The sequence below is a fragment of the Eublepharis macularius genome, chromosome 2 (assembly GCF_028583425.1).
Source record: "Eublepharis macularius isolate TG4126 chromosome 2, MPM_Emac_v1.0, whole genome shotgun sequence".
In the NCBI taxonomy this organism is placed as follows: domain Eukaryota; kingdom Metazoa; phylum Chordata; class Lepidosauria; order Squamata; family Eublepharidae; genus Eublepharis; species Eublepharis macularius.
In genome coordinates this window covers 58,148,697-58,173,645 of record NC_072791.1, presented here as the reverse complement: position 1 = coordinate 58,173,645, position 24,949 = coordinate 58,148,697, and the positions used below count along the sequence as shown (strand labels likewise).

The window sequence follows — 24,949 nt, the reverse complement described above, 5'->3', positions numbered from 1 at the left end:
TTCCCAGCAGTGAAAAAGTATTTCTTCCAAATCTGAACTTGTACAGCTTAAACTTTTTAGCCCTTATTAGGGTAGAAAGGCAAGGTATAAATTTATAAAATAAGTAATTAAAAATAATGTTAGCCAGACAGTAATGTCAACTGGCTGTGTATGATATTCAAAAGAAAGCCAGTGTGGAACAGCGGCTAGACGATGGACTAGGATCTGAGTGACCCAGGTTTGATTCCCTGCTCTGCCATGGGAGTTTTCTGGGTGACCTTGGGCCAATCACAAATTCTCAGCCTAACCAACCTCACAGGGTTTGTTCTGAGAAAAAAATGGAGAAGAGAATTATGTAAGCCCCTTTGACTTCCTACTGACTTTATATAATGATTTGTTGCATGCATTTAAAGGGGAGGAAACCTAACACACTTAAAGCCAAAGCATCCATGAGGTTATAAGGTCCATGTAACAGCAGCTGTGCAGTGAGGGAAGAGGAGCTCTCCCTGCGCATAACTTCACTGACCAAACATACCCAACCCTCAACCATAAAAGGAAGAAAGAGACAGTAAAAGGTGCCAGTCTTTTTCACTTTCCAGAGTTGACAGCAGCACTGGTGTGAGGAAAGAGTTCAAATCCAAACCTCAAACCAGCTCTTTCCTCGCATTGTGGTACCAGGAGCTCTTACTGGGAAAGGAAGTTCTCCTCAATACTACCCTGTTACCTGATCTAGAGATGCTTGGGACCTTTGCATTCTAAGGAGGTTCTGTACTACCAAACCATGCCTCCCCTTCTGCCAGCATGAACATATGAACTTTTCTTATATTTCAGACCAACTTCACTCATCTAAGAAAAGCCTTCTAAAAATGTGACCCTGCAAATGGGTGATAATAGCAGCTGCCTGTTCATGTGCACGCTCAGTGGTGGCTCTCATCTTGTGAATGGCCTGACTGAGGATGATGGGAAGATTTCTACACTTCTGTCATTCTGCAGAATGAGCAGAACAGTAATAAGGCATTTCAAGAAGAGATTAGACGTGTAGTAGAATGAACAGCCCAGAAAGACGCCTATATAAGAAAATAGTCCACTGCAATGTTTATTGTAGGTATCACCTGCTTTTACTGCATTGTGTTTACTTTGTAACCCACTTTCTTTCTTATTTATAGTTTACCTGCCTTATTTTGTTGTTCGCATTGTTCCCTAATTTTGTAATCCTAGTCCTATTGCATTACACATTGGTTGTTTTATGCTGTTTGACAACACAGTTTATATTCTTATAACCTGCCTCGAGTCTCAGTGAGAAAGGCCAACTATAAATAATAATACTTACACCTTTTGCTGTAATATAAGATCACAAGCCAACATATGAGTTACAGGCCCTGGAGCACGTTGACAGATAGAAGACGATCAGCAGAATTGGCTTACTATATTTTGGGGAGAGCCTTGTGGTGGTTTCAGGAGGGTAGCCATGTTGGTCTGTAGCAGAAGAGCAAAATTCAGGAGCTACAGGACCTGAATCTTGCCCTTGTGGTGGTGACTATGTCCTCTACAGTTTTTCTTAATGGATTACTGCCTTTTTAACTATCATTTTTCTAACAGCACACTTAGTTGACTAAATATTTTCTATTTCTACAGTTTTAAATTTGTGAGGATTTGGGCGGGGGAGAGGAATCAAAATTACATCTCATATCTGAACAGCACAGTTTAAGCTTTTAGTAACTAATTAATTAGTGGTGTGCCAAGTTTACTAGCTAAATTAACAGTTTAGATGTGCTTTTTCTTCCGTCTCATCTGAGAGAAGCCATTTGTACTCAGGGTCAAACTAAACACAGGGGATAGGAGGACTAATCGCAGAACCCTCTCCACCACTCCTCTCTCACCTTTTCTTTTTCCTCTGCTAGTGGTTCCCTAGTAAAACAAGCCACTGAAAAGCTGCTCCAAAGGGCTGCTGAAGCTTTAGAAACAGTCTACAGTGGAAGTGGCTGCATCAAGAAAACAGAACTGACAAAAGTTTTGCCTCCTCTCCTTCTTATGAAAACCCATCTTGCACAGTAGGAGTGATTTCTACTTATTTGCCCTCAAGCTGAAATCCCGCCCCCTACCTTGCACTCGCACTGTTTCTGGGTGGGGGCCTCGAACCCTTAGGAGCAGCTTGGGAAGTAGATGGCTCACAATACCAGAAATGAATGTAGCCTCTTTATATAAATGAAGATGGGGACCAGACATGATCCACTGTACTTTCTTAAATACGTTTACAACAAAAACTTGAGCAGAGCTACACAAATATTGACTTGGCTTTTCAGAAAATCACTATTTGTGCTTGCTACCAACCTGCTCCCCCTGAACTAGATGGCCTAGGCTAGTCCAGTCTCATCAGATCTTGGAAGTTAAACAGTTGGCCCTGGTTTGTACATGGATGGGAGACCACCATAAAAGACCAGTCTCACTATGCAGAAGTAGGCAGTAGCAAACCATCTCAGCTTGTCTCTATATTTATTTAATTAAATTTATAGCCTGCTTTCCCCGCAAGCAGGCTCAGAGTGGATCGCATCATTAAAAGACATAAAACAGATAAAAACTGGTAGCATAAAAAGCAGATACAATTCAGAAATCCACCCTCAGCAGTGCACATTGCACAGCCCTGTATACAGTCATTTTGGGCCCATGAGAGCCGCGGGAAATCAGGAAATGGAAGAAACAAAAACCAGGGAGGGGACATAGGAAGCCACATTTGAGGACCTTATTGGGGGGGGTCTACCATAAGTTGGCTGCAATTTGATGGCACTTTACACACACACAAACCTACACTGATATGGGCAGAGGGCCGGGGGGGGGGGCGGGGATTGTATCATTTTGTTGGTTTGTGAGAAGTGAAAAAAATCATGTGATGTTCCTTCTTTTACCCGCTCCAAACCACAGCACCAATGAGAACTTCCAAGATGGATATGAGCTGCAAACCATTCTTCTTGCTTGAGGCAATTCCTTGTGAATTGATTTGCAGATTTCTGTAGCTAAGGTTCTTTTACTTGTCCTCACATAAGGATAAAATAATTTGTTTATGCTACTTCTGTAGGCTACTGTGTATTCATTTGATTCAGAGCATTTTCATCAAATTCATGAAGACCTTGAAGTTCAACTTAGATGCCTACTTTTCCTTCTGTTCTGACATGGGTGATGACAGACTCCCCCAGCAGAGCCACAGTCAGATAGCAAAGTCAGAGTCATATTTACTGTTTTAGTCCCCAAGAAACAATCTAATTTTTGAACATTATCACAGTTTCATAGGAGAATGATTTTTCCAGGAAAAGCAAGCATTATGACCTTGTATTTGCATTTGTCTTTGCACATCCCACAGACTCTGCGGCTTTAAGACACCAGAGGCCTGGATAAAATACTCCATTTGATATCAGACACAGAGCCCCATGCACAGGTAGGGATTTCCCTAGGAAGGAAGTAGCTAACTACCTGAATTCTCCAAGGAGCAAATCAATCAATGATCTCAGCAGAACCTCCAGATTTCTCCACTCCCTTGGCCACAAAACACAAGACTGCAGCACAATAATCATGGCTCTCAACTCTTTCCCCACAATATGAGTATCACAGATAACGTACTCATGCATTCTAGGCAGGGCAACCAACCCATCACTTGGACTTTGTCGTAATAACTGCTTTGCAAACCTCCTGTATCTCAGCCACCTATAAAGTGACTTGTCTTCTGACACCTTAACACATTTTCCAACACTCTCTTCACAATATAACGTTTAAAATATCCTATGACATTCCCTCTTCAGACCCCCAAATCCAATGGGGATTTGGATCTTGATGTTGCCCCAATCAGAATCAATTCAAAGTTCACCAATAGAAACTCAGGTTCCAAAGTTCCAATCCAATTCTATCAAGTTCCTTACTTTGTACCAAATCCAGGTACTTCACACATGTAAAGGTAAAGGTAAAGGTAGTCCCCTGTGCAAGCACCGAGTCATTACTGACCCATGGGGGGACGTCACATCATGATGTTTTCTTGGCAGACTTTTTACGGGGTGGTTTGCCATTGCCTTCCCCAGTCATCTACACTTTACCCCCAGGAAACTGGGTACTCATTTTACCAACCTCAGAAGGATGGAAGACTGAGTCAACCTTGAGCTGGCTACCTGAACCCAGCTTCCACCAGGATCGAACTCAGGTCGTGAGCAGAGATTGGGTTGCAGTATTGCAGCTTACCACTCTGTGTCACAGGGCTCGTTTCCTACATGTAAATCTAGGTGCATATGAAAGGAACTCCAAGCCTTCCCTTTTTCATAGTAGGTTCTACCCTGATACTTTCTTCCTAAGTTGTCCTCCCAAACCCTTTAGGCTGCTGGAATTGCAGGAACCCTTCCCAGTCTCTCACAGCTACATCCAATTAAACTATAGCTAATTCAAACATAACAGGTTTTATTGGGATCATATACAAACTATTGTATTGCAACACTGTCTTATTTGCTTTCCAGATATTTCATTTTTCCAGCTTTGTACCTCTAATAGGACAATAAAATTTACTTGGATATTAAGTATCTGTCTGTCTTCCAGTCCTTACCATTTCAATAGGATTAGTGTGTTAAATTGGGCCTGCGTACACATTAGCCTGGATGGTCCCTCGGTCTTACCCCAGAAAGCATGTTAGATTCTACACATGTGGGGGATGCCCTGCATGGGTCAGGTCTGACACAAAGTCTCATTTGAGTAACAGATGACGACTCTTTAACTTTATCAAACCCACAGGAATCACTGGTGGCATTAATGTTTTATATGTATTGTCGAAGGCTTTCACGGCCGGAGAACGATGGTTGTTGTGGGTTTTCCGGGCTGTATTGCCGTGGTCTTGGCATTGTAGTTCCTGACGTTTCGCCAGCAGCTGTGGCTGGCATCTTCAGAGGTGTAGCACCAAAAGACAGAGATCTCTCAGTGTCACAGTGTGGAAAAGATGTAGGTCATTTGTATCTACTCAGGAGGGGTGGGGTTGAGCTGAGTCATCCTGTAAGAGTTTCCCAGGGTGTGGAATGTTAATGGCGGGAGGCTTCACTGTATCCTGAGGAGGTTCTTTTGCATATGGATTGGTACTTGATGTGCTAATCTTCTCTGCAGGGCTATTGTCAAGGATAGAATGTTTTGTTAGCCTGGTGTTTTTCAGAACTGGCAACCATGCTCGGTTCATTCTTAAGGTTTCTTCTTTCCTGTTGAAGTTTTGCTTATGCTTGTGAATTTCAATGGCTTCCCTGTGCAGTCTGACAAAGTAGTTGGAAGTGTTGTCCAGTATTTTGGTGTCCTGGAATAAGATACTGTGCCCTGTTTGAGTTAGGTCACAAGGTCTACAGGAAACCTACTCACACTGATCGGTACCTACACAAAAACTCCAATCACCATCCCCGACAGAAAAGAGGCATAATGAAAACATTAGTGGATCGTGCAAGACGGATATGTGAGCCGCACTTGCTAAATGAGGAAATTAATCATCTAAACCACGCACTTCAGGCAAATGGCTACTCCAGAAATGAAATCCGAAGAGCAATCAAAACCAGGATGAAGCAAACAACCAAAGAAAAACAGTCTCCCACAGGAAAAGTGTTTTTGCCATATATCAAAGGAATTACTGATCAGATGGGAAAGCTTATGAAAAAGCATAACCTTCAAGCAGTATTCAGACCCACCCGCAAAATACAACAGATGCTACGATCAGCAAAAGACAGTAGAGACCCCCTAACCTCTGCAGGAGTATACCGTATACCCTGCAGCTGTGGACAAGTTTACATCGGGACCACAAAGCGTAGCATCCAGACAAGAATAAAAGAACATGAAAGACACTGCAGACTTGGACAACCTGAAAAATCAGCAGTGGCTGAACATAGCCTAACTCAAACAGGGCACAGTATCTTATTCCAGGACACCAAAATACTGGACAACACTTCCAACTACTTTGTCAGACTGCACAGGGAAGCCATTGAAATTCACAAGCATAAGCAAAACTTCAACAGGAAAGAAGAAACCTTAAGAATGAACCGAGCATGGTTGCCAGTTCTGAAAAACACCAGGCTAACAAAACATTCTATCCTTGACAATAGCCCTGCAGAGAAGATTAGCACATCAAGTACCAATCCATATGCAAAAGAACCTCCTCAGGATACAGTGAAGCCTCCCGCCATTAGCATTCCACACCCTGGGAAACTCTTACAGGATGACTCAGCTCAATCCCACCCCTCCTGAGTAGATACAAATGACCTACATCTTTTCCACACTGTGACACTGAGAGATCTCTGTCTTTTGGTGCTACACCTCTGAAGATGCCAGCCACAGCTGCTGGCGAAACGTCAGGAACTACAATGCCAAGACCACGGCAATACAGCCCGGAAAACCCACAACAACCAATGTTTTATATGATTATAGATTATTTCAGGATATGAGGCTAAATCTGTACTGTTGGGTTTTCTTCTAAAGCAAGAGAAAGCAACTCTGCAAGAGCCCCCAGGATATAAGCATTTAAATGTTCAATGCTGGAAAATCTTGAAGTCTTTGTTGAGACTAATCTGAATCTTATAATTACAAGAACAGACGCAGATTGATGCCTCTAGTCTAGAAGAACTACTAAGTTTTTGTTTCTGTTTTCTGTTGCTTCACTTACTCTGTCTTGAACAAAAGACAAGTTTAACAAGTTGTTTATCCGGTTTATCTGGAACTGCAAACAACTTAGAAGAAAAGCATTTTTCAGGCCCCTAAAAGGAAAGGTGACTTAACAGTGCCTAATATTGTTAATTATTACTTAGTTGATGGCTTTAATGTCCTGGTTTAGTGATGATCAATCTGCTTTAATATAGGATGTATAACAGATGGGAGAGTTAGCATTCCATTATCTGTATGGATTGGGTATAACTAACAACCCAGGATGTTGACTTATTGTAATTTTGTTTGTATGGCATTATGCCAGATCTAGGAGAAAGTTGGTTATTAATTATAAAGAATTTCCCATTGTTAACTGTTCTAGTACTTAATTAGGTGCCTCAAGAGGCTAGACAAATAGGCAGCCCTGATATCTAGTTAAAAGCTGACTTTACAAAGTTTATACATTTTCACAAGCATAATAAAAAACACCATTTGAATACATCATACAAACATCTAGACTAGAGAAGGATGCTTTGTTCTATCATGTCTAGAATAAGCACTTCTCTTCTGATACGAATATACAGGGCTTGAGCCATCCAGCTTTTCCGCTGGTAAAAAAGAGGTCTCCTACAACTACAGGAAAAGGATCTGTTGGAGATCATGCGACATGTACAAAAAACCATATGGAACGGGTTGTAGAAGGTAAGGGAGTTGGGTGAGACTGAAAGAAAAAGTAGGCTGGATTCAGCACATAATAATTTTAGTTCATTTACAGTGCAATCTTGAATGGACCTGCATCTTTTAAATCCATTACAGTAAAAGTGCTTGGAAGGATATAACTCTGATTGGAATTGCATGCTAATAGTTCTAATCTCTACTGAATAATCCTCCTTGTCAACACAGACTGTTGACCAAGACACATGGTTTGCTGAGTGAGCATAAAGCTAATAATAAATGTAAAGTGGGAAACAAATTTGACGTTTAAAGAAATTTAAAGAAACATATAAACTATCTAGTAATGTTGGGATCAGGGAGAAATGTTTGATAATGATGTTCAGATGGTATTATATATCCAGAGTAGACTGCTTAATGCTTTTAATCTATGCTGAGGGTGCAAAGAACAGGCTGATTCTTTTTTATGTTTTGTTGGGAGTGCCTGATTGAAAGAGTACATTGGGGTAGTACTCATAAGAAAATAGAGACATGGGTTGGTTATGATTAGAAAGTTAATCCATTGTTGTACCTGTTATTCTGTACCAGGAAAAAGATGTCAAAGGCTCACGAGTTTCATATTTAAAAAATTAATTATGGCAGTTAGATTGCTATTAGTTCAATGATCAATCAAGCAGACACAACTATTACAACTTGGGCATGTAAAATTTGGTTCAGTGTATTAAATGACAAAATTTAAGCATGTACTAATAAAGTGAAGTTGAAAGGATCTTTATATAAAGTATTTAACAAATGTTAGTTGCCTCTTTATCCCTTATTAGAATAAAACGTGTTTTGGGGTGAAGTTTTATAAACTTATATTAATATATTCAAGTAATTCTTTTCCGCTTAATTATATCTGTTTATTGTAACAATTTTCTACTGTATCTTACTTTTCATTGTAATTTCTAATCTAGCATTTTCTACTATATTTTTGCTACTTTGATAACAAGATGATTTGTTGTGAGGCTTAGTGCAGCAATTACAGAAATGGCACTGGAAGACAGGGTCATTTGAGACATTATTGCTGCTCAGTAGGGCAGCAAGGAGAAGACTGAAGTGGAAAGATGACACAGGAAATAGAATGGCGCACAGCACATTTACTCACCTTCCTATCACCCCCTTAACAATGCCATATTGCATGTGGCTATCTACTGCCTCAGACAGCTATACTGCATTGCGTATATTTCTTTTGCCATGTGGAAAAATGCAGGCTTAATTGACGGTCATTTCAGTTATAAGTTGGAAAGGTGATAGCTTGCCTTCAGTAAACAAAAAGTTTCATGCAAAAGATAAGGCATTTTGACTATCATCATAATTAAAGTTCACAGTTGGTTTACTGGTTACATATCTTCTCACGAAATTCTTTGCACCTTAAAAACCAATTAGATTTCCAGAATATGAAGTTTCTAGATTCAAAGTTCCCTTTGTCAGATACAAGGAGTGGAAAAAGGAAGGAGTTCTTATAATCCAGGCAGAGGGTGGGAGGGGTACTGCAAATTAGGGTGTCAGGAAGCTATCTATAATACATGTTGGAATTAGCTTGACAGAGCATGGGTGAGAAGTGCAGAGAATTAACCTCCGTAATGCGAGAAAAATCCTATATTCCTGTTCAACCTTGGGGGATCTATTGTTCCAAATTTGCAAATAAACTCACATTTTAATTTTGTTTGAAGTTTCTCTGCTTGAGAACTGCTACTCTTACATCGGTGATGAAATGTCCTGGCAACAGAAATGTTTTCCCACTGGTTTTCAAATGTTGTGGGTTTTGATATCAGATTTATGTCCATTTATTCCTTTGCAAAGGGGCTGACATGTTTGTCCAATATAGAAAGTTGAAGGGCATTGCTGACACTTGGATGTGAACAAATGAATGAGCCTGAGTTGGCACAACTGGCGCTGTTAGGTCCAGTAATTGTGTTGTTGGAATGAATACAAGGGCAGAGTTGGCATCTTGGTTTATTGCAGACCCTGGTCCCAGAGTTCACGTCCATGTTGAGAAGTGCACTGTTGTGAGTGAGGAGTTGTTTAAGGTTGGGGGGCCGTCTGTGGGCTACCCACCTGAAACTATCTATATCCCAAATCAGACAAATTCATATGCAGATCCCGAATCCTTAATCTGTGGTTCTATCCCATCATAGAACAGACTAGTGCACTGGTAAACAAGCTTGGCCCATCAGATATATATTAATAGTTTACTAAGAACTGATATTAATCATATTAATCTTTAGACTAGTTAAAAACTTCATTAGTCTTACTGTTATAATATTTGTCAATGGTTATACTGGCATTTCTGGTTTAATCATCTTTCTGACCATTGCTTTAGGGTTTATTTTTCATAAGGTAATTTTATTTTTCATAGACATCTGCTGTTTTATCTGCAGACAATAATTTTATGTTCTGAGTTATTGTAATTAGCTCATAGAGGGAAAAGCCCACCTCCCTTCAACTATCAACAAAGAAAAGCTATGCCAGGGATCATGTGAACAAAAGTCAAATAGGACCCACCCAGAAGTAAAGCATTGACAAGTTTCCATCTGGTGTTTTGGGAGCAACTGGGGAAGACAAAGGTAGACCAAACCTAGAAGAGTGAAATCCAGTGCCTTAATTTTGATTATGTACATTGTTGTTTTTAATTTAGAGCATTCACATTCCAACAGAAGTGTTGCATTCTCAAGCAGTCTATATTTATTACTGGGGATCTTGACTATAACATGCCACTCCCAGAATAATTTTAATTATATAGAAATAAATGCAAGTAATTAAATTTGGTTGGATAGCAGACAACAAAAGTAGTACACTAGTCTAAGTGTCAAGACAGGACTGGGCAGACCTGGTTCAAATCCCTATATAAATGTATAGTATACTTTTCCAAAGTGGACTACATGATTTCTCCATTTTAATACCAAAATACCACTCTGCAAAATACCAAAATACCAATCTACATCTACTCTACAGTAGACTCTACAGACAGGAAAAACCCTCAAGGCTCAAATCTCAAATGAGTCTGGCAAATTACAAGCCAAAATGGAGAAGAATGAGGGAGAAAACCCATGTTTTACAACCACTAGTTATTATCAGGCCCTCCCAAGTTTGAAGATGAGGATTTTAGAGCACCCAATTTCATATTTCAGTTCCAGAGAATATTCATTTCAGCAATTCTCTCTTTCTTCTGGAACAGCTCCTAGCCTATAGGCTGTGAGCTAACCATACTGAACTGCATTTCAGTGGTATCCCTAGAGGTTTCACTTTTAATATTGAACTTCCTGGAAGGACTAACAAAAGTGCCTTCATACACTTTGAATATCTTTACAGTAAAGAATACTATTCTATAAAAGGCAGTATGGGGAAATAAGAGCATTAAGCTTTAATTCTTTAATCCCCATCTCTACCATTACCAAGCACAAGTACATGCATTTACTCACATAACTTGCTTACTACTGTCATACCTCTATTTTCTTACTCTGTCCTCCCTGCTGTGTCAGTTTTAGATTGAAAGGCCTTTGGGAAAAGGCCTTTAGGGCAGAGACTTTTTTTCCTTATGAAAAACTCTGTAAAGCACCATAACCTTATTATATAATAAACAGAATGCGTGATGGCTATCTATGATTTACATTGCCTTTCCATAAAAGAAGGTATGCACCACTTATTAACTTTCATCATATCACATAATGAATAAAAAGAAATTCCTTTGTTCTTTTTATATCTGTACCTAATTTGTGTGTGTGAGATATGCCATCAAGTCGCTTTTGACTTACGGTGTCCCTATAAATGAATAACCTCCAGATCTTCCTATCATTGACAGCTTTGCTCAAGTGTTACAAACTGAAGACTTCCTTTATTGATTTAATTCATCTCAGGTTTGGTCTTCATCTTCTCCCACTGCCTTCAACTTTTCCTAACATTAGTGCCTTTTCCAGTGAGTCTTGTCTTTTCATGATGTGACCAAAGTATGATGACCTCAATTCAGTCATTTTAGATTATAGGGATAATTCAGGCTTGATTTGATCTAAAACCCACTTGGTGGGCGGGGGGGGGGGTGTCCATGTTCTCTGTAAAACTCTCCTCCATCATCACATTTCAAAGGAATCCATTTTCTTCCACTCAGCTTTCTTCATTTCCAGCTTACACATCCATACATGGTAATGGGGAATACAATAGTATGAATTATCTTGATCTTAGTCCCCAGAGAGACATCCTTATTTTTAAGGATCTTTTTTAGTTTCTTCATGACTGTTCTTCCAAATCTCAATCTCCTTCTCATTTTTAGGTTGTAGTCTCACTTCTTATTGATGAGTGGGCCAAGGAATAGAAAATCTTCCAACAATTTCAATTTCTTCATTGTCAACCTTAAAATAGTGTAATTCCTTGGTAATAATCATTCATTACTTTCGTCTTCTTGATGTAATCCTGCTTTGGCACTTTCTCCTTTAACCTTCATCCATAGTCATTTCAAGGCATCACTGTTTTCTGCCAGTAACATTACGTTTTCTGCCCTGAGCTGCACCCTCCCATTCAATTGGAAGCCCAGGAACTGAACCCTGAGTTTACTTCTAATATATGTTTTATGTGGACACTAATAGGTTATATGAGTTCTTTTTAGATTTGTGCCTACTTCTGAACCACAGCCAGTCAGATTATGCACCAACATGAGCACCTCATTTTTGCATATTTGTACTCAGAGAGGAGATTCTGAGTTTCATACTTTCAACTGATAATGGAGGGTTTTTTTTAAAAAAAGAAAGAAAATGTTCTTTGTGATGAAATCAGAGTTTTATATATGTTTCATATGGATTCAATATGGGCTTTAGATTTTTTTAATATATATTTCAAGTGGATATTTTCTGTTAAATTGATATTTAACAGAATATCAAGAGATATTCTGTTAAATATCAACAGATATCAACAATATTTAACAGATATTTTCTGTTAAATTGATATACTGGAGTCTCTTGATTTATACATGAAGGGCTAAATGGGTAACCCTGCAATGGGGTATGAAGAACCCTGGAGGATCTTGGAAGACAAAGGCAGTTAACGAGTGATTGCTCAGGAATGGCAGCTGAAAAACTGACAGCTGGGACAAGGTGACAGTTAACTGGCTAGGGCTGAAGAGTGCAGAGTTATGAAACCTAGAGAATAAGAGAATGCTTCTTCCTGTACTGTATAGAAAGTAATACTGTACTATAGACTAGTAATACAGATTCAAATATTTTATGCGCTCCTTATAATAATTTGTTTCTTTTTAAACTGTTTGGTTAATAGTATCTTCTTAATCTCTCACATATATTACCCATATATCAGGGAAGAGTGCAGAAAGTGATTTGCCCCTAGAGGAGGAGTTGGACTGCTCTGCAGCCTCCTGTGATAATTTTGCCAAACATTTTGTGGATAGAATCTCTTGCATCCACTCCAGCGTGGACCCTATATAAACAGTGACAGGACTGGATGATCCCAGGGTGCCGATTTGTATGGAATAACTTTCAGCGTCTCCATTCTGAGGATACAAACAGGATTCTTGGAACCTTGAGACCTACCACCTGCTTGTGCAGTGACTTCTGCCCTTCCTAGCTACTTAAATCTCCGGGGGGGGGGGGGGGGTGGCAAACTGGGTCCAGAAGACAGTAAATGCCTCCCTGAGACAGGGATTGATTGTTTTGCTTCAAAGTGGTTAGTGGTGCATCCACTCCTAAAGAATCCTACTCTGGACCCAGGAGAGTTGAATTTACCATGGTGTGGTCAAAATGTGCTACTTATGAAACTAGTTGCCACTGGCTAGGGTTTAAGTCTGAGCTTGTTGATTTGTGTATTGATACATTTACTTTAGGATGTTAAAAATCGAATTTTTCTTTAGATGACCATATGAATGGATGCCAATCACACATTCCATTTAATTATTTGCTGAAACTGTAAACCCTGGTTGGTGTTTACAATGATGTACGCCTAGGAAGGCTTATGAAAGAATTCCAAATTGTTAATTAGGCAAGTGAGCATACAGCACAGTTGACACAACATCTTTGCATGGAGATGGTTTAAGGCCAGTAGTGCATCTAGCACAGCATCCTTCACCCTGCTTAGCATTAAGTCTGACAGGGTCACTTGCCACTCCAAATTTTTTACCTATATTTGCAAGAGATAAAACTTGCTCTGTCATAGCCTCAATAATAGCTAGTCAGGAACTATCCTTTAAAGTGTAGTGATGATGTTTCAGGCTCTGAATTGTTCTTGCTAAATTTAATAACTCTAAACTTCCCTTTCTTGCACCCCCACTTCCTGCCTGTGTTTAGAAGGTATCAGATGTTTTCATCTGTTTACTATGTCAGCAATGTGGGCTCACCCATGTGAAAAATATAAAGCTAGTGCTCTAGAAAAGTACTCTGTGCCTTAAGAGCATTGTCTTACTAGGCTAACTTATTCACCCATTTTGGGTTTTTTTGAGAATTTTTTGAATGATTGGTTAAAGAATTTAATTTTCGCACGGCTATACAACGAAGTGCAACACCAGCAGCAATACTAAGAGGAAGCCAAATCCCACACACATGATTCAGTAGAATAACTGGTTCTGCAAAGAATCACAACATCAGTGTAACAAACTGCAGCCAAGAGTACATACCTGAAAAACTGGTTCTACTAAGTAGTATTACAGGAAGTAGCAATTTCCAGAATTGCTACTAAGAAGGAGAGTAACTCAAGGGATTGGTAATGGGACACAGCATTCCAGAGAAAGATGAACTTTTTTATTTAATGTAAGCATGTGAGAACCACAGGTCTTCATCTATTTCCTTGAACACTTATTCTGACTTATAAACAATATATACTTAATGTTAAGATTTTTAGATCCGATATACTACAACTATTCAAAGAGAGAACTGAAAATTCCCTCTTTCACATCACAGCTTGGCCATGAACTCGCAAGGTTACCCCCCCCCCCCCAAGTCAAAGCCTTTTGCCCACAGCCTCCCATCTACAGCATGGAGATTCTAGTAGCTTACCGTTAATGACTGTTATAATAATTACTAACACAGTTATGGGACGTAACTGGAAATTCAAAAGCACTATATAAACTGATGAAGTAGAAATAAACTTCTCTATCCTGAACACTCCTGGGGTATTCTGAAAAAGACTCATTTCCAGTGTTTCCCACAATAGACCACCTCTCGTAAGGAACGGAAATGTTAAAGCACTTAAAAGTTAAATGGTGACAGTGGGACAAGCGACTAATAATATTCTAAATTAACATGCCTACTACTGTGCCATAACATAAGGCTAAGTCCTGTACACCTAGTCTTTTTCTTCTAAAAATAATATATTTCAAGCAGGCTTTCACAACTCATTAGAACAGGTAAAGTGCCAGAGAATATCTTTTCATTATCTGCTAGACATTCTCATTCTGAGAAGTAATTACATAGTTTAGTTGAAAGAAAAACCTGAACTATTTTAGTCAGTGCATAAAAGAAAGAAAATTAAGGATTTGAGAAGTATACAAAGGGGACGGTACAATGTAGAATGGAGCAAGCAGAGTTAGAAATCATGACAGTTGATGATTCATCTTTAGAGTAGACCAAAACCATTATGGTTGTATGCAGATGTCATGGATAAACTGCTGCATTAAAACCAGTTTGTTGCACAAACTCTTTAGTCTATTTCAGACGGACATAGGCTACAGTTTGTGAACTCCAGCTAGTTTGTTGCTTGCCTCTTCTCCCACCTCCAAGCAGAATCTTCAGATGCTATTCTGAGGTCCTCTCAGTGCCAGGCTGCCGGCAAAGCCTTGCTATATAATGTGATCCACTCTCTATTGGTCAGAGGCAATAAATTAGCAGGGAAAGGGTCAAGAAGCTTCTGGAAAGAATACTCATCTCCTAGAGCTTTGGGTCACTCTGGAGTAAACCAATAATCAGTCATAATCTCCCTCTCCATTCTATTTGATTGCATCCTCTAAACTTCTTTTCCATTAAAACAAACTGCAACAAAGATTTTTAAGAGGGCTTGTCCTCTTACTCTTTTACCGTATCACCCCATTCCATACCTGCATTTTCTCTCTGAATTTGGTCACTCTCTCTTGTAGAATATAAAATAAGTCTGAATGGGAAATTCTCTTTACAAGACGGAGAATATGGCAGAAGGAGAGGAGGAAATGCTTCATGCTGTAACAATGTTTTGTGTTGAGCAATTTTTATTATGTATATTGGAAAGCAGACTAAAAGCATATGATTAAACATTTGTCCCTACTGCCTTTTAAATTTCTCTTCAGGAGAGGTTGAAACAACAAAGTTCTCCTTGGTAAACCACTACTACTGGGGGGTAGGGTGAAGAAAAGGAAAAAGGAAGGCAGGAGAATATACTCCTGGGAAAAGCTCCATCTATAACCAAATGCAGCAAGAGTGACTAGAATTTTCTGTTGCTCTATGCTGCTGTCTCTATATGACGAAGGATGATGGGCTACTGCGCCAACTGGGATTTCTGCATTCACATATGACAAGTCACAGTTATTACAAATCACAATTAACAAGCCAAGTAAGCAACTGTGGTTTAGAGTCCCAGCCTAGCACACATGAACAGACCACAGTTTCTTGGGTAGCCCACACTCAGACAGCACAATAAACTAGAAAGTAATCAGACCTTGTGTGATGTTTTGCTCTCTTTATGAGACCTCTATTATGCTGCCTTCCTTGGTGTCCCCCCAAAAAGATTTCTGCTGCCACCAAAGGCTCTCACCTTAGTTCTCTGAGTTTAATCCACAGTTTAGGAAAGCTTAGTTGTATTTGGTAGACTGACAGAGTGGCCAGTGAGTGGCTGGTGGGGGAGGAGGCTGTGAAGTAAAAAAAAAAAAAAAAGGCCCCTTTATACTAAATAAAACGGATGTTTCAATTAGACAGAAAGTTTTTTTTTTTCAAAAGTACATAATTCTAATCATTTCAGGCTCATTCCAAAAGTTTATTGGTTTCATTAATACTACTGGCTTCCTAATTGCAAAACAGGTATCAGTTTTCTTCATATTTTCTAAACAGACCTCGTCACAAAGACTTAATTCTCTCAGGTGCCACTTAGGCTAATACTATCCAGAAGAGAGGATACACAGTCCCTCAGTTTCTAGCACCTCACTCTTCCTCTGTCTTGCACCCTCTTCCCACTCTTCCTCAGAACTACTCTCTAAAAGTGCTGTTTACTCCACTCTCTAGGGTATAGCTAGCATCCAGTCAGAACACACTTCACTCATCCATCAAGTCCTCTTCTTTCGTCCCCTAGAGGCCTACATTTTAAACCACAGCAAACATATATTCAAATCCCCACATTAATTGGCAGAAATAAAAATAATATTTATATGGCAAAACAGTACACTATGGTTTATCATAGTTTATCACGAAGTGAGAATGCAACATACATGCCCACCCAAAAAGAGTCCAGTAGCACCTTTAAGACCAGTTTCTGTACCATGCATCTGACGAAGAGAACTTGATTCTTGAAAGCTTATGCTACAATAAAATTGGTTAGTCTTAAAGGTGCTACTGGACTCTTTTTGATTTTGCTACCACAGACTAACACGGCTAACTCCTCTGCATACATGCCCAACATTTCTCAAAACAGACAAGGAGCATGCACAAATGTATGCTCCAAAAGCAGAGATGCCAGGCTCCCACTCCCATCTGCTCCCTCCAGCCTGCTCACCTAGCCAGCAGGGGAATGGCACCTGGAGGGGGGAAGAAACGTATGCACTCCCACACTCTGAGATGACAGAGGAGCTGTGGGTTGTGCCAAAGCGTGGTTAAATAAAAATCACCTCTGAACAGGCATCTGGAAGGGATTGTTACTCAACTATGCTTCCGCACAACCTGTTACTCCCGTCACACCAGAAAATGACAATTTTCTGACGTAACAGGCCTCTTTCCCCCACTTTAGCCCCAAAGAGATCAGGCATCCCTATTGAGAAGGATAAAGACTCCCCCTCCCTCCTCTAAGGCTGGACACATATCTGTTTTTATTAAATAGTAATTTAAAAAGAGAGGGGAGGCTGGGGCTTTATCAATCCTCTAATTATTAGTAGAGTGACCCAATACTTAAGGGAGAGTTGTAGATTGCTGCAACCTATGCTACCATAGCACATGTATCTTAATTTTTGCCTTTTGAAAGGTAGGAAAAAATAAAGGCTGATGATTAAAAAGTTCTGTAGTATAGATTGTATAGATTAAGTATAGTAGTATAGATTGTATAGATTAGGGATGCATTATTTAGACAGGAATAATCTCATACTAAAGATAAGAAATTTGGACAGGGATCCAAGGGTTGCAGTGTTTCACCTCGATCCGAGGTACTTCTGTGGTCCCTGAACACTGAAGCTTCCCTCCTTGAAAAGCTTCTTCTGAAGATTAGGGGACCTTCTGGAGTAGTACATGATGCAAAAATGAGAGGCTTTTACTGAAAAAGGAACTGAACATGTATACTTTCCCCCCAGCTCTTGACGCCACTCACATACTAGATTCTCTAGATTCCAACTGTCTTTCTGGTGCAGATCACTTTGTCATAAAATAACCCAGTTTTTAGATATATGGAAGCATACGCGACGTTATGTTAAACTAGCAAAAAACAGAAGGCACTCCTGCTTGACGTCTAAACATGCAAAAAAGTACACCTAACTAGGAGAGAAACACTGAACAGTATTTTATAACAAAACACCACTTTATAAACTTCTTATTAACGTGACTGTGCCTTTGTGCGTATCAAAATGTGCTCATCACACCAACGAGCATTCCTCTATACATTGGAAAAATCACAAATCTCATCAATAAATATCATATCACAAACTACATCAATAAATGTCATACAATAAATAACATTCATAAAAATCACGAAACAATCAAGAAACAGGAATTGATGACCACAACATACATACATACATGACACAGTACTCAAGATATTTCAACCGAACAAGTGTCTTTTTAAATTGCTTATAGAGATGCTGGGAAGAAAAACTCCGTGGAAGACGTCCAACAGGTAGGCGATTCTTTCAACTTCATTGTCATGTGGTTAAATGCTTTCTCTTTCCTCTTCCTTTTCAGATAAACCCGTGGGCAACGAGGATGGCAAAAAGTCCAAGCCCTCCAAGCCCTAACTGGGGCTGGCTATTGTTATACAGATTTTGTCCGAAGACTTCCTCAGGGGTAAGGATTCTGTTCACTCTGACAATATCACCATAGATCAAAATTTCTCCTTCATCCTGAAAAGCGGTGCCATGAAATCCTTAGCCATACGCCACTTAGTCACTTAAATAAGATATTATTTTAAAAGCAATAATAAGATAGCTAGGATCAATTTAGACTGATGTACCAGCAAGCATTTTTCAGCTATAAACCTCAGGCATCAAGTGCTTAATTTAAAAACAAGAAGTTAAATCTAACAACCACTTTCAGTTATCAATTTTCAGATGAGGTCTCACTAATAATATTAATAACATTCGATTTATATAACATTCGATGTATATATTGCCCTTCAGGACAACCCACTCAGAGTATATCCTCACAACAATCACCCTGAGAGGTGGGTGGGGCTAAGAGAGCTCTGGAGAGCTGTGACTTGACCCAAGGTCACCCAGCTAGCTTCAAACAGAGGAGTGGGGAATCAAACTTGGTTCTCCAGATTAGAGTCCCATTGCTCTTAACGCTACACTAACTGGCTCTCCTAAAGACAACAGCTAGAGCTGGTACATGTGTTAACAAATAATCTAACCAAATATTTTAATTCTCTTTAAATTAAAACAAAGATGTTTCAACTCTGTGGAAGAAATCAGACCATACCAAATGAAGGGTTGGATTCAACAAAATTTTCCATTGGACCAAAAGAGAAGAGTCTCCCTTATGTCCAACAAAATGGCTATGTTGGGTATCATAGGACCTGCACAGACAAAAGTAATATGGAATGGGGGCTGCAGAGTGGAGAAGGATTAGGTGAGACTGAGAGAAAAAATTGGCTGAATTCAACCCAAAATCTTTCATAGAGCCAAAAGTAAATTATGAACACTGCTGTCAACTCCATACAAACTTTACAGCTTGGCAATAAAACGAGGCCCACAAGCCTTCAGTGAATTCTGACAGCTTGTTTAGAGTCATGTGTCAACCTAGCTGCATTCTCATCAGTGAGATCCAGTGCATTCTCATCAGTGAGATCCAGTGAGATCTTGTGAGATCCCGCCCCCCCCCCCCAAAATGGTTTCAGCATGAACCACTTTCCATTATTTAGAGAACCACGACAATTGGGGAGTAGAAAATTGCATTTCACAGTAAGCATAAAACACAAGACTTTTTAATTTCAAAAAGCATTTCAGAGAAAATTAGAAACAGGCATATCAGAACTGTGAGCAAATATCCTGCTGCTGATCAGCTGTTACAATGAAGACTAAGATGACAAAGATATTTTGGCAACGGATATCAACTTTGACTGACATGCCTTCAAGTAGCAGTCAACATCTTCCAACTGTTCCTGAGTCTGTAAGTGGTGGACTAAGACTATCCACAAGGGAAATGCTGTGATTGCTGCGCTATCCACAACATGTCTTGCATCAATTAATATACTAGAACCAGGAAATGGTTATTGCTGGAGATGCTTCATATTTAAGAAAAACTTGAGAGAAATACTCACCCCCTGGTTTCCCATCCGAAATCTTTCAAAGCAACAGGAACCAAAGAGGAAAGTGTATGAAAGTAACTAACATGCCCCCAAATGGCAAAGCATCCAACTATTCACCCAATCAAACTGGTTAACAGGGAAAAAATTTACAGAATAACTTCATGCTGAGTTACTCCAGTCTGGCTGAAGTTATTGGAATAACTCTGCACAGCAATGTTCTGCAATCCTCCAATGGTCTAGGTTTCTCGTACTACCCAAAGCTGAAGATCAAATGGTCAACCGTATTCCTCTTTCCTTCATTTTCTCATATTCAACAGCAAATCCTCATCATTACTGTGAACACTTCATCATTCAGCACTTGATTTTCCAGAATGTTTGTTAACCAGCAACTCTGAAAGTTGCAATCCTCTTCTCCCTCAGCCAAAACATCCCTTCTTCTCTGAGTGTCCTCCTCTCCCATTCCTGGCCAACCAACTGTGGCCATTGCATGGTTTCTGAAAATCAACTCTGCTAAATTACATCATCCATGGGTACCTCCTCACCAAGCTTGCTTTGTACTATCAGGAGCCAACTCCGTTGCAGGTTCCTGCGGTAGCTGGTTTCTGAGGCTGCCTGCTGTATACAATGAGTCGGAAGGCTCCACACCAGGTTTGGGTGTTGTTGTCACAGCACTCCTAATGGAGTGGGATTTGGTGGCTACGGATTCCACCGGGGGGAAGGGCGAAGCAAGAGAGAGCAATATGCTTGAACATCCAGCACATCCCCCATGAGTGCCAGACAACAAAACAAAGCTTTTACTGTATTTCACTTATACAAGTATAGAAAGCAAAAATGTTTTCTTTTATCTATAAATGGGCTTTATTCTGTGTGCTGGGTTAGAAACACTGCCACAGATAATTCAACTAGTGCAACTCATATGGAAGAGACCAAGTGGGCTTTTAAGTAAGTTCTCTCTGATGATGCTTCAAAATATATTCCAAAGCAATACTACCTCACAATTTTGGGAGACACAGCCAGCATTATGGATTTCCTCCCAAAATAAAGGTGATAAAACTCATTCCTCCTCCACTCTCCACCTTCTGACAATGTGTTGTCTCAGAACAAAGAGAAGAGGTGAAAGAGAAAGAAGATGTAGCTCCGCTTTCCATCTCTGGGCTTTTAGGGACCAAGAATAGCTCTGAGCAATGGCAGCTCATCATATGAAAGGATTAAAGACCCAAAGAGATTCCCAGGGGCTCAAGTTTGCCTTCTAGAAGTACATCCGCTGCAGAAGCAGCTTTCCACTCCGTAAGTAAAAATCAACTGGGATACAACAGCAGATTGTAAGGGTGGACTTTCATTCTTCCCACAAGTCTGCATATGGGAGCATTCCCCACAAATATTTCATTTGAACTACAGGCTATAGCGTGTGTGTGTGGGGTGGGGGTAATCGTCCTGGATGACAAGAAGCTGGAAAAAGTTTGCTGACATAAGATGTCTGGCTATCACTTAATAATGTCAGCAATTGTTCAATAATCCATCAGACAGTGTGGAAAAAAAGGGGCCAGTCAGTCTTGTAAGTACCTACAACACTGAAAAATGCAATCAACACAATTCATTTGCAAAAAAAAATGCAAGTGAAAGAAAGTAGTTCACAATGTAGAATAAAACCAATGCTTTCAATGTTCCTGAAATATTTTAACCACTGGTAACAGAGATAACTTTTAAAAATTCAACAACATTAGGAGACACCTCTTGCCACTATTAATTACAATACCAAAATGCTATTGTACTTCTGGTTACCTTGAGGGCAAGGGACGCCTCCATCAGGTCCAAGAGGTATTGCATTGGACACTCGTGCTAGACAGTTCTTAGTCTTTTGTTGTTCATCTTTTGGAAAGAAAAGGCAAAATGTTCCCTTCTGACTACTGAAGGCAATTTAAAATCACAGGAAACATATACCATATAAAAAAATTCCCTAATGGAACACTGAAAACAAAGATTCAGTTTTCCCCTAAGCATATTAAAGATGAAGTGAATTCATCTTGTGATAATGTGCTGTCAAATACACTAGGAACATCTCTGAAACATTTCTGAGAAATACACCACAGACAGCATAGCATTCTATAACCATCCATACATTTCCTGCCGGTATTCAAACCTATGAACTTAGAAGCCTATCACTGTTCATCTTATTGTATGATTAAAATTCAGGGCACTGACATTATTTTTGGCAATGGACAGCATCCAATCAGTTAATCAGATTTCAAAGATAAACTCAAAAGGACAGCTAGATGTCGAAATCATTTATCTTACCTGACAAGCAGATGTAGGTTAAGTATTCACCCTGACCTCCAGTTGCTAGGAAAGGAATCTTTTTCTTCGTTCTCCTTTTTACTTGGACTGCTCCCAGCATCCTTTCGTCATGCGGAGCAAAAATTTCCTTGTAGATAGCCGATTTGGCACTCATTGTAGATCAGAGACAGAGCAGATACCTAGTGTTCCTAAAATAAAGTAATGTAAGTTAATTTCATCAATGGCACACTGGGTATCCTTCCCACCCCCAACACAGATCATGTTCTGATTTTACCATAAATTATCAACAGGACAGCTAGGAAAAGGAGAGGGAGAGAGACAGCAAGACCTTTGGCACTGGCCAGTTGAGATGACTTGCCATCCACCCTCTCCTATCAAATTGGATTTACATCCTATAGTTGCAGCATGAGAAGACGAGACCAATGAGGGCCTGCTAGAACTAGGTATCACCCAGGAGAGTGGCTGGGTGGCTCTCAGTCTCTGTCACATCCCCAGGCACCCCAGCCCAGGAGGGGGGAAATCGGTGGAACATGGGCACTGCCCTAAACATGCCAGCAACATAGTAATGGGGCAGAAGGAGGCACCCTGGGGCCTGGAACCAGCTAGGAACAGGGAAGGAGAACAGCCAGCCCAGCCTGACGACTCCCCTTACCCAGGCAGACAGCATTCCTGGTCAAGAGGCCACAACTATCACTGGCCCAGGCCTACATGTCCTAGCTACTGTAGGTGTTCACCCTGCCAGAAGACAAAGTGGCTAGAGCTAGGAGTTACCAAGACTCGGCAAAGGACCTCAGCAGGGGAAGCAGGCCTGAGTACCTGGATGGTAGCAGGTGGAGGTAATAAGGGATAAACCAGCCAGGCTGCAGGGTGACTGTTAACCTTGGGAACAGATGACTGGAACTGAGCTACACAATAAAAAGGGCAACTCTGCATCTCTTTAGTATTAACTTGTCTTTAACGCAAATACATCATGGTACATTCCCAGAAGGATGTGGCCCCTGGCCCAGAAGCACCACTCTCTTGGAATAGAAGACATCAACCTCTCTACAACTGACTAAAATGGCAGAGAAGAGAAAGAGGCACCCCTGCAGTTTCCTGCTTTGACCCATTTCTATTGTTCTACTTAGTATTACCAGCCTGAAGTTTGTCCAAAAAGAAAAGTGGGATACAGGATTTGAAAAAAATTATAAATGCACTGGATTACCATTATGTCCACCAAGACAAATTTACCCCTTTCTTTTTTGTAAGTGGGTAACTTGAATTGCTGCTATATGCCAATAAAGGCTAACTGGAACTTGAACTTGACAAATTTACCCCCATTATAATTCAAATCACATGCATTCACTTTCACATACGCTCATACATCAGCTCAGTGCAGACATAATGCTGCACATTACGGTTTGGGGATTTATAGCACTCTGAATGTGCACATGCATGTGCATGAACACACACACACTTTTTTAGTTTTTCAGGTACACTAGGATAAGCACTGTGACTGCACTAACATTAAGTCCATTAAGATGTCTGGTTGTATCAGAGATGGGTCTCCTTACAACATTCTGGCAACTCTTGCTGTGGTTTTGCTGATATGTGGCAGCACAATTTCCCCTATATCCATTGGGCTTCATATTGGACACCTGGATTGGGGCGGGTCGGCATTGCTGATACTTTTAGATCTTAAAGCAGCGTTCGACACAATCGATCATAATCTTCTGACCCACCGCCTTGCCAATATGGGGATTCATGGGACAGCCCTGCAATGGCTGCACTCCTTCCATCACAATTGGGGACAGAGGGTGGCACTCGGGGAACACATGTCTGCTCGCCATTCTTTGGTATGCAGCGTCCCTCAGGGGGCGATTCTTTACCCGATGCTATTTAACGTCTATACGCACCCCCTCACCCAGTTAGCTCACAGCTTTGGGTTGGGTTGTTACCAGTATGCGGATGACACCCAGCTCTATCTGCTGATGGATGGCCAGTCTGATCTCACTCTGGATTCCTTGGCCAAGGGTATTGAGGCTGTGACGGTATGGTTACATCAGAGTCGCCTGAATTTGAATCCCTTGAAGATGGAGGTTCTGTGTCTGGGTCGTGGGGCGATCGAGTTGGGGATCCAGCTCCCAATCTTCGACAGGGTACAACTGAAACCTTTGCTGATGGTGAGGAGCCTGGGTGTGACCTTGGATTCCACACTTTCAATGGAGGTCCAGGTCATGACCGTTGCCAGGTCTGCCTTTTTTCATCTTCGACAGGCCAGGCAACTGGCACCCTATCTTTCGCCCTGGGACCTGGCCACAGTAATCCATGCAACAGTCACCTCCAGGCTAGACTACTGTAATTCACTCTATGCTGGGCTGCCCTTGGGCCTGACCTGTAAGTTACAGCTGGTCCAGAACGCAGCGGCACGCGTCCTTACCAGAACGCCAATCTGAGCACACATTCATCCTGTGCTGTGCCAGTTGCACTGGCTCCCAGTGGAGTTCTGGATCTGGTTCAAGATGTTAACCTTGGGGTTTAAAGCCCTTCATGGACTGGGACATGCTTTAATTTCTATATTAAATAGTACAGCATGATACTATTCAGTTCCTGAGAGTTCCCTGATCTCCATGAGCCACTTCTCAGGGAGAACAGGAACATGCAGTAGGAAGAGGATGTAGGAAAGATTATGTGAACAGAACTCAGCTCAGGCGCCTTTAAATCTAATCAT

The 24,949-nt window shown here is 40.5% G+C and overlaps 1 protein-coding gene across 2 annotated transcripts in view; it reads right to left on the bottom strand.

The window, feature by feature from the left end:
* Positions 1-24,949, bottom strand: part of STXBP6 (syntaxin binding protein 6) — a 150,248-nt gene that overhangs the window by 80,646 nt on the left and 44,653 nt on the right. The window contains exons 2-3 of one of the 2 annotated variants that reach the window (XM_054972150.1): positions 22,240-22,427; positions 21,727-21,813 (exon numbers count right to left, since the gene is read on the bottom strand). In XM_054972150.1, the coding sequence (XP_054828125.1) occupies positions 21,727-21,813; positions 22,240-22,393 (241 nt within the window). In that variant the 5' untranslated portion in view covers positions 22,394-22,427. The remainder of the gene's footprint in view (positions 1-21,726; positions 21,814-22,239; positions 22,428-24,949) is intronic. The other variant, XM_054972151.1, reaches the window with a different exon arrangement.